Source organism: Callospermophilus lateralis, chromosome 4 (genome assembly GCF_048772815.1).
Source record: "Callospermophilus lateralis isolate mCalLat2 chromosome 4, mCalLat2.hap1, whole genome shotgun sequence".
Taxonomy (NCBI): Eukaryota; Metazoa; Chordata; class Mammalia; order Rodentia; family Sciuridae; genus Callospermophilus; species Callospermophilus lateralis.
The window spans coordinates 70,726,648-70,743,709 of NC_135308.1; the positions used below are offsets into that span (position 1 = coordinate 70,726,648).

The 17,062-nt window shown below is 43.3% G+C and overlaps 1 protein-coding gene across 1 annotated transcript in view; it reads right to left on the reverse strand.

Moving 5' to 3' along the window:
- Nucleotides 1–14,879, reverse strand: part of Vwf (von Willebrand factor) — a 154,531-nt gene extending 139,652 nt beyond the window's left edge. The window contains exons 1-5 of the mRNA XM_076854040.1: nucleotides 14,641–14,879; nucleotides 13,679–13,733; nucleotides 12,150–12,314; nucleotides 4,896–4,998; nucleotides 4,396–4,604 (exon numbers count right to left, since the gene is read on the reverse strand). Of these exons, the coding sequence (XP_076710155.1) occupies nucleotides 4,396–4,604; nucleotides 4,896–4,998; nucleotides 12,150–12,314; nucleotides 13,679–13,733 (532 nt within the window). The 5' untranslated portion in view covers nucleotides 14,641–14,879. The remainder of the gene's footprint in view (nucleotides 1–4,395; nucleotides 4,605–4,895; nucleotides 4,999–12,149; nucleotides 12,315–13,678; nucleotides 13,734–14,640) is intronic.
- Nucleotides 14,880–17,062: the final 2,183 nt, after the last annotated feature.

The window sequence follows — 17,062 nt, forward strand, 5'->3', positions numbered from 1 at the left end:
ACATTTATAAAAAAAAAACTTGACAAGAAAAAAAAAACCCACTCTGAGAAGCAGAGTGGATGTCTGTTTTCTTGATCTGGTCTCTGGATGAAAGGGGAGAAAAGTCTCCCCTGAAAATTGACACTGGTAGGAAAGCTTTCATATAGTTGTAAGATTCCAACTTAAACTTCTTATAAGATTCAGTAACTCAGACAAATTAACATCTTCAAAAGATGAGCTCACAATCCAAAATTATGAAGCATAGTGAAACAGACTGAATGTCAACACATTCCTCCTACTAAGAAAGGAAGCGGAAAGGCTTCTACCCCTCACCCTCACAGGTGCCAAAGAAGATAGGCACAGAGAGTGCCCACTCAAGCCGGTCTAACATAAGCTAAAGAGCTCTACATTATGCATTTCACCTAGCTTTTGTTTCTATAAATTGTAATTGTCTCTGTGAGATGGGCAGAGAGAAGCAATCTAGCTGCTTCTCCCTGGTTTGATAAAACTGAAGTATAAAGCATAAAGTTCATTATTCATTTTTACATCTTTTGTCTATCTCTTATGTGGACCTCCTGTCGAATCCAACCAGTAGGGATCCAGGCAGGCTCCCTGGACTGAGCCATCTGTAACAACAGGAAACAATCCACTATAAACAAGAGTCAGCAGATCCAAAATTTACATGACTGAGCTCCAAAAAGTTCAGATAATAAAATTTTTATATAGAACTTTTAAAACAAATATATTTTAGATTATGGTCATAAAAAATTGAAACTTAATAAAAGAACATGACAAGAAAAAGTAATTGAAAAGAAAAATAGCCAGATTTACCTTCTAAGATTAAAAGCATAGTCAATAAAATAAAGTGAAACTTCAATTGACAGAATAAACATCATCTGTAAATTAGGCAGAGTGAAGAGAGAATTAGTGAACTAGAAGACAGATCTACTTAGATCCACTTACTACTTAGTAAAGTGGTGACAAACCAACTCTCCGGGGAAAGCAAAACCCCAGTTTATAGCACTTGCTGATTTCCATGGTGTTACCAACATGATGTTACTGAATGTGGAGTTGGGAAGAGATGCACACAATTGGTTCTCACGAGCCACCATGAGTACAGCGTATGACCTAAGTAAACCACCCAAAAAGCAATACAGAAGGATAAAGAGAGATGGAAAAACACAATCCCATTACTAGATATTTACCCAGAGAAATTAAAGCATATGTCTATAGACAAACCCTATTCATGAATGCCACTTCCCACCGATAAGGATGGGAACAAAAAATAAACATTAGCAAGGATGCAGAGAAATCAGAACACTCTGCACTCTTGGTGGGAGTGTAAAATGGCACAGCCACTCGGAAAACAGTATGATGGCTTCCTAAAATTTTAAAGACTAGTTAGATGTAGCGGTGCACACCTGGAATTCCAGAGACTTGGAAGACTGAGGCAGGTGAAACACAAGTTCAAGGCCAGCCGGGGCTATCTAGTGAGACCCTGTCTCAAATTTAAAAAATACAAAAGGCCAGAGATATGGCTCAAAGGTAGAGCATCCCTGGATTCAATCCCCAGTACTGGGAGGAAAATTAAAAACAGAATTACCATATGGATATAATTTATATACAATAAAATCATACTTCTGGATAAAACCCCACAAAAATTGAAAGCTGGGTCTACAGGGATACAGGTATACCCATGTTCATAGCAGCATTATTCACCATAGCTAAAATGTGGAAGCACTCCGTCTCCACTGATGAGTGAAAGTATAAGCAAAGTGTGGTATAAAACTACAATAGAATGTTAGACAGCCACAAAAAGAAATAAAACTCTGACACATGCTACAACATAAATGAACCTTAAGGACATTGTGAAAAATGAAATAAATTAGTTACAAAAAGACAAATACTGCATGATTCCACTTAATAAGGTACTTAGAGTAGTCGAAATCATAGGGACCAAAGTAAAGTGGTGGTTTCCAGGGCTGGGAGGGAAGAATGGGGACCTACTGTTTGATGGATAGAATTCAGTTTTGCAAAATGAAAAGTTCTGGAGATGGATAGTAGAGATGGTTGCACAACAATATGAATGTACTTAGTGTCACTGAACTATATACACTAAAATGGTTAAGGGCTGGGGCTGTGTAGCTCAGCAGCAGAGCGCTTGCCTAGTATGCGGAAGGCACTGGGTTCTATACTCAGCATCACATAAAAATTAACAAATAAAATAAAGGCATTGTGTCCATCTACAACTACAAAAAAAAATTTAAATGGTTAAGATAGTCAATTTTGTTATGTGTATTGTACTATAATTAAATTTGAGGGACATCTGTGCCTTCATTCATAATTCCCCAACAGTGGAAACAAAGTATTCTTTGATGAATAGATAACCAAATTTAGGTACTACTCTTCAGCAATAAATAGGAACAAGCTATTGATACACTCAACATGATGAATCTCTAATGGATTATATTAATGAGAAGAAGCCAGACTTAGAAGGCTTAATATCATATTACTGTGTTTATAAAAAATTTGGAAAAAAACCAAAACTATAGGAACACAGGAGAAAAAAAGGTCAGTGACTTCCAGGGGCTAAGAATTGTGGGTAAGTTCGACTACAAAAGGACATGAGGCATTTGAGTAGTACACACTGAAAGGGTGAATTTCACTGCCTGCAAATTAAACCTTAATAGCCATTTTTAAAACATATAATAAAATCCAGCTTCCTGCAACTTTCATGAGACACATCTAAAACAAAATCACACAAAACAAAAAAAAAGATATATCAAACAACCACTAACCACATAAAAAAGTAGAGTATCAATATTAATATCAGATTTCAGGGCAAAAGGCATTGTTAAAAATGAAAGGAAGTCTAGTAGAGTACAGGAAGGAGAATACAGGAGGAGATGGAGGGAAGGAGGGAAAAGGGGGAGATCATGATCTGAAATCAATTTCCATGCATGGATGAGTTGTCAAAATGAGCCCAACTCCTATGTATAACTATAAAGGGCTAATTAAAATATATAAATAATGGGTTCATTATGTAAAGGAACAATTCACTAGAAAGACGTAATATTTCTAAAAGTTAATAGCAAACTCTCAAAACGTATAAAGCAAAATTTGACAGAATTACAAGAAATTGACAAAACTTACCAACATTGTAAAAAAAAAAATATATATATATATATATATACATCTCTCTTAGTAACTGGTAGATGAAGCAGACAAAAAAGTAGTAAACATATAGAAGATTTTAACATCACAATTAACAAACCTAATTCAACAAACAAATATGGACTCCTTCACCAATCAGAAAATACATTATTTTTGAGCATAGATAGAACATTTTTAAGAAAAGATCAAGTACTAGCTACAAATAAGCCTCCAAAAATTGCTAATTTAATTTAGAAATCAATTTTGTTACCAAAAATTTACCTTAAAAATTCTAAACATTTGGAAATTTTAAACACACTATAGGTTAAGAAAGAGCTCAAAATGGAAAGTAGGAAAATGTATTTTACTAAACAAAAATGAAACTGTGTTATATATTAAAATAATTGGTGTGGTGCAGCTAAAGTGATATTTAAAGGAAAACTGATAGCCTAAAGTTTACATATTGGATAATAAAAAGGTTGAGAAATCAGTGCTAGAGAAGATAAAAACAAACGACCTTATTATTTTTCACTCAACTGTTTTCTCTGCATGTTTTCCCCTTAATCAGAAGGTAGATAAATGATAAGGAAGAGAATAATTTATATACAAAGGTTGTTTTTACAAAGGAATATCACTAACTGAATGTTTATGGAATTAAAATTATTAAAAAGATTAGTAGTGATTTCACATCTATATTATCTTCTGTTGCTCACAAGCATACATAAACTAGGCTTTTTGGTGTTTTTGTAGGGATTGAACCTGGGAGAGCTTTACCACTGAACTATAGCCCCTGTCTTATTTTTAAGACAGAGTCTTGCTGAAGCTGGCCTAAAACTTGTGATCCTCCTGCCTCAGCCTCCAGAGTCGCTTGTATTATAGGTGTGTACCACCATGCCTAGATAACTAGCCTTTCTGGACAGTGTGGAGGCTCACTCTATAGATTTCATCTATTCAATCATAGTGGGTTCACAAGGGACTACTCAAACCTTCCAGTATTTTCCAACCATCTACCACATGTGATTCCCCCATTTCTATGGGGAATTCAAAGTTGAACAAAGTCAGGTTTGAGAGGCTCCAAGTTGTAGGTTGACCAGGGTGTCTAGGCACTGAGGTGAAATATTAACAGAGCAGATTGGCAAAATAAATTGAGGTGAGGTCATGAGGAGGCGTGAATGCCAGGGGAGGAGTATTAGTGAGAGTTTGTAAGTAGGGAGGTAAAAAGCATAACCACACTTTAGGGAAATGGAGCCCAGAAAACCTTACCTTCTTGGGTCCTAAAGTCATCTTCAGCAAAGATGTTAAAGTCACCACACAGCCCACAGGTCTTGTTGAAGTGTCTGTCTGACAGCAGGACTTGAAAGTTGCCGCTGCCATCGATCCTGGCCACAAAACCATAGTCCTCACTGGACAGCTTGTAGTACCCAGCCTCAGTCTGCAGATACAGCCCTTCAGAGGCATAGGGCATGGAGATTCTGGAAAGTAGAGGACATGTTCAGTATTGGGCTTCTCGTGCATTTTCAGGACATCTCTCTACCCTTCCAAGCCCACGCTACAAGGTTCAGACGATGGCACAAAGGGAATGAGATTCTAGCTCATTCACTTTTTGAGGCTGAGGCTGAGGCTCTCGCCCAACCCTGCTACTCACTTCTGAGTACATTTTCTTCCTCTCACTGGGCCCCAGCTTCTTCATCTGAAACATGAGGGCTTGTGCCAGGGAATCCCCAGGGTCCTTTCAAATTGGACATTCTGCACTTCTGACTTACCTTTGGTCCCCCTGCATCACAGTACCATTGACAAACAAATGGATGTCAAAAAATTCCCCAAGATACACAGAGAGTCTCACTCTCTTGCCATTTTGGAAGTCCCCTAAAAGAGAAAAGAGGAGTAGTAGTGATTATAACCCCCCCCAAAAAAAATAATAAATGTATTAATAATATTACCTCTATAATCTTATCTCAGTGGAAAATTCCCCCCAAAAAAGACTTTTAAAATGGGCAACAGAAATCTCCTTTAAAATCTCATTTATTCACTCATTTTTCCATTCATCTAAAAATTCTTATGGAGTGCCTTCTGGATACATAGATCTCAATGGACTCTTACACTTCACAAAAGAAAACCATAAAAGCATGATTACTTTACAGTGACCTCAATGATGACTACTAGAGACCTTTTCACAATCTAGATACAAAGATTAGAAAAGCATGCAGCAATTGATCACACTGTCTAGTAGCAAACAGAAGCAACAGTCCTGGTTATTGGTAATAGGTACTCTAAAATAATGTCATTTAAAACATTTATCTTGGGGGCTGGGGGTATATCTCAGTGGAAGGGCACTTACCTAGCCTGCACAAAGCCCTGTGTTCCATCCCCAGAATTTAATTAACTAATTAAATATCAATCTTGGGAAAGCCCAAATCAGAATCTCTGAGCTGTTTGTTTAAAATGGAGATTCATGAGCCCCACCTCAATTTACCACATTTGATTCTCTAGAAGTTTAAAGACAGTGTAGATAAATTGCCACCCACAGTTCAGAGAATCTTAGTAAGGATTCAATAAACAATGGGTATTGCCGTTAGAGATGTTTGAATGGTCAAACACATCATAAAATAGACTCTGTCAATGGTCTCATTGTGAGGGACAAACGCAGGGACAAGAGTAGGGGCAGTTAGCATGAAAGACAGAAAACTAGTGAGACATTTTCCATAGCGTTATCAAAGCTTAAACTTCCACAGCCGGTCTCTGAGAACTGCTTCTTGGGCTGGGCCCTTGTTATCCAAATATAATGGATTGGCCATAGGGTTGAAGGAGCCCAAAGGGTGAGTTTAGAGTCTCACGCCTTGGAGACTTAGAACTGGTGGAGGGAAGAGGGGAGATGGAGGGCAGTCAGTGAAGACAGAGGTCCAACATTGGTGCACAGTGTCTTAGAGGTCCTGAAGGTATGGAACACAGGACCCATAATTTCCAGACTAGCCTTGGAAATGATGAAAAAATCGATCTTCTTCTAGGAGGAGCTGGGAGTGTGGGCTCTAATTCCTCAGCAAAAGAGGCAAGGATGCCTGTGGAACCAAGCTCAGAAAACAGGAAGATCTCTTGATTTGAGGTGTTGCTGCCATGACCAGGACCACTGGTAAGTCCAATTAGGGAAGGTCTCCTCATTCCCAGCCAGGCAGAGAAGGTCCACAGACCACAGTCTGCAGAACTCCACACCATTGCTTGCCAGGAGAAAACCGAGGTGTCAAATAGGTTAAAGGAATTTTGTCCTGTATTGAACAAAACATAAAGGAGACTATTGGTTTGGACTGAGACCAAACCAAAATGAAGTCACTCATGCTAGAGTTCTATGTCCACCAAACCAAAACTAAGGTGTTTCTCTGGCATTCTGGGAAAGCAAAATGTGGGGGGAGGCCGGCGGGGAGAAGCCAAATCCCTGAATGGGTCAGTTGTAGCTGCTTTAATCTCCACAAGCTAAGTAACTTTGAAAGAACCAATCCACTTTTATTCTCTATTTCTGCTTTCCTCAACCCTTCTGTCTATAAAATCAATTTCTTCTGCTCAGTTCTTAGGACACTCATTGTAGTCTATGAAATGAAGTGTTACCTGATTCTAGAATTTAAAAATAGAGCCAATTAAGATCTTTAAATTTGTTGCAATTTAGTCCTTTCATACCTGTCTAAACTGGGGAGTCTGGACCACTCTGCATTTTCACTTAGAACAGTTTTTACAGCAAGCAAATCTTCAGAAGTCAAACAAACTTTCTGACAGCAGGAAATTAGCCAATAAAAACCAAACAGAACTGAAGTGGTAAATGGTAGGTGAATAGAGGAAATCAGTAACAACGGAATCTGAATGGTGGGTATAATAATGTTTTATTCCTTCAACTTTTCTGTATTTTGAAAATTTCCACAATACAATGGTAAAATTATTTATTTTAAATACTTCTATTTGTTAATAAACGAACAAATAAACAAGACAGCCTGGTAACAAACTCTGGTTTGCAATGCCTCCTAGGAGCCTTCTAGGTCCCTAGACATGCATACAAGGTAAACATATGCATACATGCACACACATGCATACACGCGCGCACACACACACACACACACACACAGACCACAGTCTGCAGAACTTTCACACATCTGCCCTTAGCACGTGCCATGAACTCTGAAATGTTATGATGTTTTCTATTCTTTTCTGTTTAGTTTTTGCAGTGCTGGTTAGGACCGTGGCTTGTGACTCAGTTTAAAAAACACTGACTTAGGCTGACCCCATCTTACAGAAGGAGAAACTGAGATTCAGATAGGATTCCACCTTCTCATTATTGACGTTTAGGGCTGGATACTTCTTTGTTGTGGGGGCCATCTGTGCATCCTGACCCCTACCATTGGATGCCAACAGCATGTCACCTAGTTATAATCACCCAAAATGTCTCCAGACACTGCCAAATGTCCTCCGAGGAAAAAAAATCACCCCAACTGAGTGATTTTACACCTGAAGCAGAACCCACACCCAGATTTTCTGACTCCGAATCCAATCTCCTATTGCAACAAAGCTACCTAATGGGACATCTGACCGCTGTGGATTCAGTAAGTCACTAATGCACGGGAGAACTCCATATCAACCTCTGTTTTATTTACTTCTTTCCCTTACTGCAAATCCATTAGGAAAATGAACCATTAGAAATGGGCAGCAACTCCCACATTCCACAGACCTCCCTGTTAGCTCTTCCTATCACTGTTAGGTAAGGAAGAGTCTGTGTGTCCATCCAGGAGGAAAAACAACTAGCCAGGCCTCCCCAGGCTCCTGGCCCCTTGAACTCAGAGATGAGGGTGCTGAGGGAGCCAGTTGGCCCCCAACCCCACATGTGGGAGCAAGAGGCACCCTGTACTTTCTAAAGCAAGCCAGAAGCTAGAACTGGGGTATCCTGGGGCTATAGTACAGAACTCATTAATCTGCATCTCTAACAAACATTCCCCACCCCATGCCCATGATTCTGATGCAGGTCATCCTCTGTCCACACTTGGAGAACAATGATCTACTGAGACCATGCCATTCTGCTAACTCGGAAACTGAGGTTCCCCCTACAGAAATGACTCAGCCAGTGAGTCGTTGTTTATGGCTCTCCCTGGGTTGATTTGGGAGGCAATCAAGCCCTGCATCCTTGGCTTAGGAAGAAGAGTCTCTATAAGGCAGGAGGAACCAGGACTCTGTGCTCTCTCTCTCTCTCTGGATCCTGGGCCCATTGACTAGAAAATGTGAGCTCTGGCCTGAAAGCCCAGAGCTGCTTGACCAGGAAGAGGAATCAAGGAAAGGCCCTCCCCTTTGCACCAGGTGGGCCTTCATGAAGAGACATAAACACTCTACCCAGGATGTGAACAAGAGCCACAGGCACCCAGAGAGGAATGGGAATTATTTTCAATTTAGAGTTGAGGAAACAGGATGTCATTGGAGAACAATGGAGCAGAAGATGATCATGGGCCTGTGAACTGAAACCGTACGGTCCAAGGTCTGGGTTTCTTCCCCTGACCCCAGGATGCTGCCTGCTCCAAGCTCCAGCACAGGCCCAGGCTCCACAGATTAGTCCCTTTCTTACACCACCTCCTCCTACATTCACCCCAACATCAGAAAAAGTAGCCACCGAATTCTTCTCAGGTTATCAGCACAAATTTGAGCATAAATGAAACCAACATACATTAAATAGCCTGGTTTAGGCCAACAACCTCCCAGAAGATTCACATTCAACAAGAGCAAGTTGCTATAAGAAAACAATGACCCTGGGTGTCGGGTGGGAGGGTGCCTTGCAATGAGCTTTTCGGAAGTAGGGCGGACCTCTCCATCCCTTCAAATTGCCCCAGCCGTGGACACCAGAAATGGGTGGCTGGAGGCCAGGCCTCTGGTACAAACCTGCATTGACCGTGTCGTGGAAGATTCCCATAGCTGCCAACCTGCCGTCCAGAGAAACGCCCTGAGAGCCTGGTGGCCCTGTGTCTCTGCCATGTGCATACCCAACAAGCTTCTGTGCATCTGGCTGCTTTCAATAACTCAGGTCAGATAACACTTCACACTTGCAAATACTTTAATCTCACTGGAGCCTCACAGGCTCTGCATTTTAGAGAAGAGGAAATGAAGGCTGAGAGACACTCTGCCACTTCCCCAAGGGCACTCCGGGCAGAGGGAATGGAGTCGGCTCCAACTATAGCTCTTTCCATGCTTCCATTTCCTGCTGGAGGCAGAGCCTCCAAGTGCTGGGGGTTATAAACCAGTCAGTGGGCATAAGTTGACATGCCGAGTGCTGGACAGGGCCAGTGTGGTCAAGGGGGGCCAATGGGAGGAGGTACCAGCAAAACCTGAGTTTTCCTGCCTCTAAGGGCTCCTTAAGAGGAGAAAACTCTTGAGGTGGGCTTACACAAGGGAAAGGGACTTTTCCAACATGCTGGCTGGGCTCCCTGAGCCCAGAATGTGGACTCTATGCCTGGTCCTAAGCTTTCATTATGTACTGTTTACTAACCTGCCTCTGGGGTAGGGAGACCACAGCAGGACTGAGCTAAAGCTGATCATGGAGTCAAGACAGCAAGCCCCTCCAGGGTACCAGGTGTCACCCTCCCTGCAAACTTCACTCAGGGTGGAGACATGTCATTATCTCTTCTTTCAAAACCTTCCTAACCCTCCATTCCCAACAAACACCCCCAGAGTCATCTCAGTAAAGGGTCTGTACCATCTCCATAATGATTGTTAAGGTGCAGAAATCCACTCAAAATAAACACTGGAGCCACAGGAGGTTGGTGCGCCCAAGCACCTTCCACTTCCTGGTGGAGGAGGGGACCTGCTCTTCCAAGCCAGTCCCCAGGTGCTGCCTCTGAAGCAAACTTGGGTTCCATAGCCCAGTGTTTCATGCGGTGTCATGTCTCAGGGGATGTCTCTGGTCCTTTTTACCTCCTGCTTGGTTACCCTGGCCAAGGCTACCCTGCCTCCCACTTCCCTTCCTGACTGGCACCAGTCCCTTTGATCCTTCCCAACTGCAGAGACTCTACCTAACTCCTCCCAGCTGCTGAATGCAGCCAACTCTCCCTCCATCAGACTTCAGGACCCTGCCCTGCAGCCTCATGGTGTCCCAGACTTACTCCATTCCTGGACTTCTCAAAGTTTGGTCCCTAGTCCAAGCAGCAGCAATTAAGAAATTGTTAGCAAATAAAAATTTCATGCCCTATTCCAAATGTACTGAGTCAGAACTCTGGAGGTGGAGCCCAGCAGCCTTGTAGTAGAGCCATCTAGGCGGTCACGATGCCGGCTACAGTGGAAACCACTCCACCACGGGTTCCACCTAATGAGCACACATTCTTCCAGCCTCTCCTCTTTGGCTCATGCTGTCTCCACTGTGTGAAGCACCCTCCTCTGTGCTCTTTACCCAACCAAAGCCCCATTACCCAAGGATCCTCAAACGTCACCCACTCTTGTAAACATCTTTCTTTGATACAACAGAGCACCTTGCTTCTTAGGTCCCCAACACCAGTAAATATTGACAGAAACCCCACGGAGCTAAGTGCCAGGAGACAAAGATGAAATGGGAAGAATGGCAGGACACTGAAGCCATGTTGTGATGGGGTATCCAGCAGATGCAGGGCAGGTGGCAGAGTTGGCCCGAGGGAGCAGCTAAGAAGCAGGGGACACTTACAGTCATGACCATGGGCAGCTCACTGAGCTCCCAAACACAGCCTACTTACTACATGCTGGGCACAGTAGTAATCCACTGCATGGATCCACTCCATGGCTGATGGAGTAATAACCCCAAGAACCCTTCAGCTTGTACATCATGGAAGGGCCTAAGTGTAGCAAAAAGAATCTCTTCCTTGACCAAACTTGAGTCAGGTCCCACTGAACCCTCTTCTAGACCAGTCCTGACCTGGGTCTGTCCTTGACTCACTTAGTCCTGACTGCCACTGGGTCAGTTTAGCCAAAATCTCTTACCTTCTGTATATGATCAAATTCCTTATCCCCTAACCTCAGTATCTGATCACCCTGGCCTGCCTTCAGTCAGATTCCTGTCAAGTTGGTTTAGCAAAAAAAAAAAAAAAAAAAAAAAAAAAAAATCTTACCTGACATTTCCTCTGTCACTAACCCCCCACCCAACCTTCCTTGGATCTAAATTCCACTTTTCCTTGTATTTGGAGGTGGATTTGCAGTAGTGCCCCTTGAATGTAAGGTCTTTCTTACTGGCTTTCAGAAGTTTCATGAATTTTTCTCTAACGGCCTGGATCTGTGTCAGCTGCCACCTCAGCTCCCCAGAGAGGACCCTCTTTTGCTTGACTTTGTAGCATCCCTTCCTCACACCTCACAGCCGACTGAGTCTCAGTACGGAAGTCACCAAATCATAATTCTTCATCAATGCCCCCAGCCCCACTCCCAGCCTTGGAAACTTCCCTCTCTCTTTAGTAGAGAGGAAACACCCTTCAGGGAGAAGCCCAAGATTAAATCCAGCTCCTCCTTTTATTCTCTGTCAGGCTTTGGGGAGAATTATACAGCATCCTTGGGCCTTGGTTCTTCATTTGTAAAACAGGGGTGACATTATCGACATTCTAGAGCTGTTGAGGGGACCCATAGAGAACATGGGGGCAGAACCAGAACATTTCTAGGAACAAGAGATGTGCAACATAAGCTAGAAATTCTGAATTCCACAAGCCACCGAGAAAATTATTATTTCCTGTTTCAAGGAATTTTATGTATTTCAAAGTTCCTTCTAGATCATCATTTTTCTTGATGCTTTGTAGCTCCTGAGGCACTGCCTGGACCTGTTGGCTGCAACCACTAAAGAAGCCCAAAGCTTCTCTCTATTCCACCAGGCTCCCATAGAGAGAGATTGGAGAAGCCAAGGGAAGCCAGGTGTCATAGAAAGGGCACTCCCCACCATACTCTCAGCAGTGATGTTTGAGTTCAGGCATGTCTGAGAATTGCAACCCTCCCTGCATGCCAGGGCTGAGCACCGCTGGCCCTTCTCTGAATTCCTGCCCTCAGTGCCCGGTACTTACCAAGAATCGAGAAGGAGTGTTCCTGGCAGTCCCCTGCCAGGAGGTAACTGCACACTCCTGCAAAGCTATACATGTTCTCATCGAAGGTGTTGATGAAGTCACTTCCAAAGAGGCTGCACCGAGCCATGGATGGCCGGCCACTAGCCCTTTCTCTGCAGAGGGTGTCTAGATGGAAAGGACATGGGTGAGCAAAATTGGAACCATCATCCCAAATCTCTCCAATCTCATGAGGCTACATCTGAGGGAAACTGGGCTGTGGGGAGGTATTTTCCATCCCAAATAAGAATAAAGCTATTGCTTTCAGTCCTGGAATATGGCCCAGAACTCGTGGCAGTAATGGAGGAACATTTTTTCAGGAAATCTACTCATTTTAATGACTTAACTCTGCTCATTTTAATGACTTAATTACTTACTGATTTCAAATGTAATAATACCCATTATAGAAAATTTGGAGAATACAGATGAAAACACAAAGAAGTTAAAAATTACCTGTGATCTTACATTTAGCCATAACTAGAGTAAGCGTTTGCCTTTTTGTTCTGCTTTATAGCATATATACAGTTGTGATTTATTACAAATTTGTGATCATCCTGTGCAAAACCATTTACAAACCATGTTTATTTTTCAATATATTGTAAGGAATTTGTTGTGCCATTGTATACACTTCTAAAATGTGATTTTTAGTGGCTACTTCACATTCTACATCTAAATGTATATAGGATAACCTCTTATTATTTGGTTCTTAGCATTTTCTCAAATATTTTACTCATAAAGAGATTGCAATGAGCATCTTTCTACACATCTACTATTATATTTTGAGCAGATTAAACTTTAGACAGATCAGACTGTGTGCCTGTCAGAGTTGTGAAATGGTAAAAGTTCTCTCGAGAGCTGACCCCCTCACTAACACACCATCCACCTGGCAGAAACATGCAAAGAACATGATAAATGTACATTTCATTCCAGACTAATTTGTGGGGAGCAGACTGGATGCTACTAACCTGAGCTGTCTAAATGGAGACATTCCAGTTCAAAAGTTCTTCCCTGCCATTCACAATCTCAAAATTTCAGCAAAGGAAGAAAAATAGTATAATAGGAAGAAAGCAGGCCGGGAACCCAAGAGAAATGATCTCTGGTTTTGGCTCTGCATGACTTTAAAGCAATAATTTCTCCTCTCTGACCCTCGGTCTCTTCATCTATACCATAAAACATTCACTAGATGACTTCTACAATTCCTTCTAAAACTAACCCTCTAAGAATTTAATTCCTTCTTTCCCATCCTGTGCTTCCACCATATAGGATGATTCTGTGCATGAGGAAGGCATTTGCAGACATCTGGTCTCTGGAGAATACAAGTCAGAGGCAGGGGGTTCTGCAGAACCTTCATAGGAGGCAACCAGTGACTCTGAAAGGCCCACTATGCGTCTAACATGGGACTCACACAAAAGTGACCTGTAGACACACCTGCTGATCCTAGAAGGGGGTTACTCCAAATGACCCTGGGGCAGGAGTGAGGACTTAGTACCTACCTGACAATGTAAAGACCAGAGCAAGCAGCACCCTTATAAGTCTGGCAGGAATCATCTGCAGAGAAGCAAGAGAAATAAACTGTTCTTACTTCCCATAAGATGGCTGCTGGTATAAGCTACTAACAATGCATAAAGTAGGAAAAATAATTTCTTAAAGCAAGGAAAGAACTGATCACCATTGGTCCCATTTCTCATTTGAACATGGGTTATTAGTCCCAAAACTGCCCCCGGGCCAGTGCCAGGCCCAAGAGTAACAATTCCTGGGAGCCACACCCCTGAGCACCCTTCCCCAGATAACAGTCTCAGGGCCCAAACAGAAGCGGGAAGCACTGTCAACTCATCTTGGTTCCTGACCTCTCATGTGCCTGTACCCTGCTCCAGTAGCCAGGAGTAGAGGCACACCCAAGTCCTTCCATTCTTGGCAGAAATGGGGAAACTGGAACTGTCTTACACTTTCATTGCTACCACAGGCATCCAGAGAAGGTGCAGGAACTACCAATTAATTGCTTACTGATCACTGGTCCCAGGCCATGAGAGCCTCCAGAGCAGAGGCACACTCACCTCCATCCCCAGAGCCTGGCAAGGTGCCAGCACCTAGGACATGCTCATTAATGTTTGCTGAGTTCGACTGATAAATGGACCCCATCAGCCCTGGGTCCCTGAAAATTGGTCCCTCCCAATGCACAGGTGTGTTGTACCTCAGAGGTGAGGGCAAAGATTGGTCCAGGCTTGTCTGAGTGAAAACTACAAAGTAAAACCCAATTGCATGAAGAAAAGCAGCCACAGGATACCCAGAGGCAAGAAGACAAAGAGGCATCAGGACAGTCCAGTCTTTGAATTGCCTTCCAAACAAAAACCTTTCTAGTCCAGAGATGGAGAAACCCAGCCAGGGTCCCAGGGCAGGGATCAGCCCTGCATCTTTCTCCCACAACTGCATCAGCTCTCCTTCCAAAAGATCATACCTTTGCCTGCAAATAGGGGCTGCAGGTGTCTCCAAGATCCCTTAGGAAACTCAGCCGCTGCTCAGTGGTGCCACCACCCCTAGGCCATTCTCCCAGCAGCTGCTGAGGCTGGATGGATCTGCTGCAGCTCTGGCCTGTTTTGCTGTTAAGTAGTCCAGGGGCTACAGAGTCCCCTGCAGCCAGGGGAGATAAAGCCCAAGCTGTGACGTTCACCAACCACCCCCTCTTCCCCACCACAATAGCTGTGAACTGCCACATCAGGGCCCTGGCCTCCTTTTAATTACCAAAGGGAAACAATGACAGGAAATAGTATTAGAAATACCTCCAGGATGATAAGGCTTTGAACAGCTCAGGGGGAGACCTCCTGGAAGCTGCCTTCATGAGCTTCCTTGCCCTCCCCGAACACCCCCCACTCCCCAGCCCCATGCTTGGTCCCTGGGACTCCCAAGTGCCCACACAGACAGGCCTAACCAGGAGTACTGGTGTCCCCAGGACAGACTGATCCAGGCCAGGGAGAAAATCAGGCTAGATCAACAGGGCTTCTGGACCTGGCTTCCAGAGCTGAGATTCCAGAGAATTTTGAAAAACACCTCAACCTGAGCCAACTTAGCTGCTGAGCGGGAGGAAGGAACACGTTAACACTTCCTGTCCACCCAGGTATGAACCATCCAGCTGGGCGCTCAACAAAAACAGTCCCTCTGGGTCCTGGCCAGCGTTTAATGGACAGGTTAAAGATGAAGGTCCTGGTCACAAGACCAGGCGTTTGTAAAATAATGGGTGTGGAAGTGATGGTTTGATTCTAATATTCCTCACCCACCAAAAAAAAAAAAAAAAAAAAAATTGTGGTGCTGGGGATGGAAACCAGAGACTTGCACATGCTAGGCAAGCGCTCTACCACTCAGCTGCACCCCCAGCCCTCCAAAGACTCTTCTACCTCACTTCTGATACGCTGATTCTTCCTCTAATGTTGTATACATACCATGTATCACACACATACATATATGCAAATACACATGTGCATGCAACCACTCATACACACATGCACAAACACGGTCGGATCCCTCTTCCCAACTCCTATTCTCAAAAGCCTTATTCTCAACATTATCTGCCAACTAATTCTTGCTAAAAGAGCTAATAACATGGGCAGAGAGAGGCAAGGCAGGAAGTGACGCCCTCACAGTAGGATTTCCAGCCCTAAGATCAGCAGCCGAAGACTTAAGAATGTTTAGAAATAAAACCCCACATCAGGCTTGGTGGCGCATGCCTGTAATCCCAGGGCTCAGGAGTCTGCAGCAGGAGGATCTCGAGTTCAAAACCAGCCTCAGCAGTCAGACCCTGTCTCTAAATAAAATACAAAATAGGGCTGGGGATGTGGCTCAGTGGTCGAGGGCCCCTGAGTTCAATTCCTGCAACCCCCCAAAACTGGAAGCCTACCTCACTGTTTCTCCCATGATAACACCTGCACTAAAACTTTCATGAGAAACACTGTGAGGAAAAAACCCATTGTTGTAGAATTCTGCACACAGTGCCTTATTTTGAATGCCCCTAGCAGCAGACCCTGAGTGTTTTAGTGCAGATAATTGTGTGGAAGGCAGGAAACAGCAGCAGGGAAGTGGAAATGTGATAGGGAGAAGGGAAAGCCACCAGTAAGAGTAAATGATGTTATTAAGCCCTCCACCCAGGGGGAACTGCAGCTGAATCCTGGGAGGAAAATATGGGAAGTAAAGACATGGACCCTAATTGTCCCATTCTTTGGTCAAGAGAGTGAGGGTATTTCTACACCTAGTCCTGTTGAGAGCTTCTGGGAGCATTAGCCCTTCAACACTTCTAGCCAGTAGCAAAGAGATATAGACACTGTAGTCTAGAAGAAACACAGAAATAAGGTCAGAGGGCAGTGGGAGTGAGGGCTGTGCCATCTAGTCAGCATAGCTTAATCATCATTCAGAGAGAACTTAGAGTCTTTCTCCTCCCATAAAACAATGGGTTTAACATTATAGTCCTTTCTGAAAGAACTACTAAAGCAAGTACTTCAGAAAGAAGAAAATGAAACACAGCAAGAAGATGTCAGAAGAAAAGACAAACAATGCATAAAACAATAAATAAATATAATTGAATTATAAATCAAAGCAGAAAAACCTTTTGGGGTCGGGGAAGAAAAAGAAAAGGCTTTGGGTAAAAGGCAACACCTATTCATAGAAAACAAGCAAACAAAAACATTGTAGTAACTTACAAAAAGAAAGGAATATCCTTGACCTGAAGAAACAGAGCAAACCTCACAGAGTAAAATGTAAGCCACCCTGCTTTTAAAAACCAGAACAAGACTAGGATGCTCAGTATCATCACTGGATGACATTGGATCGGATGCCCAGGCAAGCACAGTAAGGAAAGAGGAAGAAATACAAGAACATGGCTTAGGAAGGAA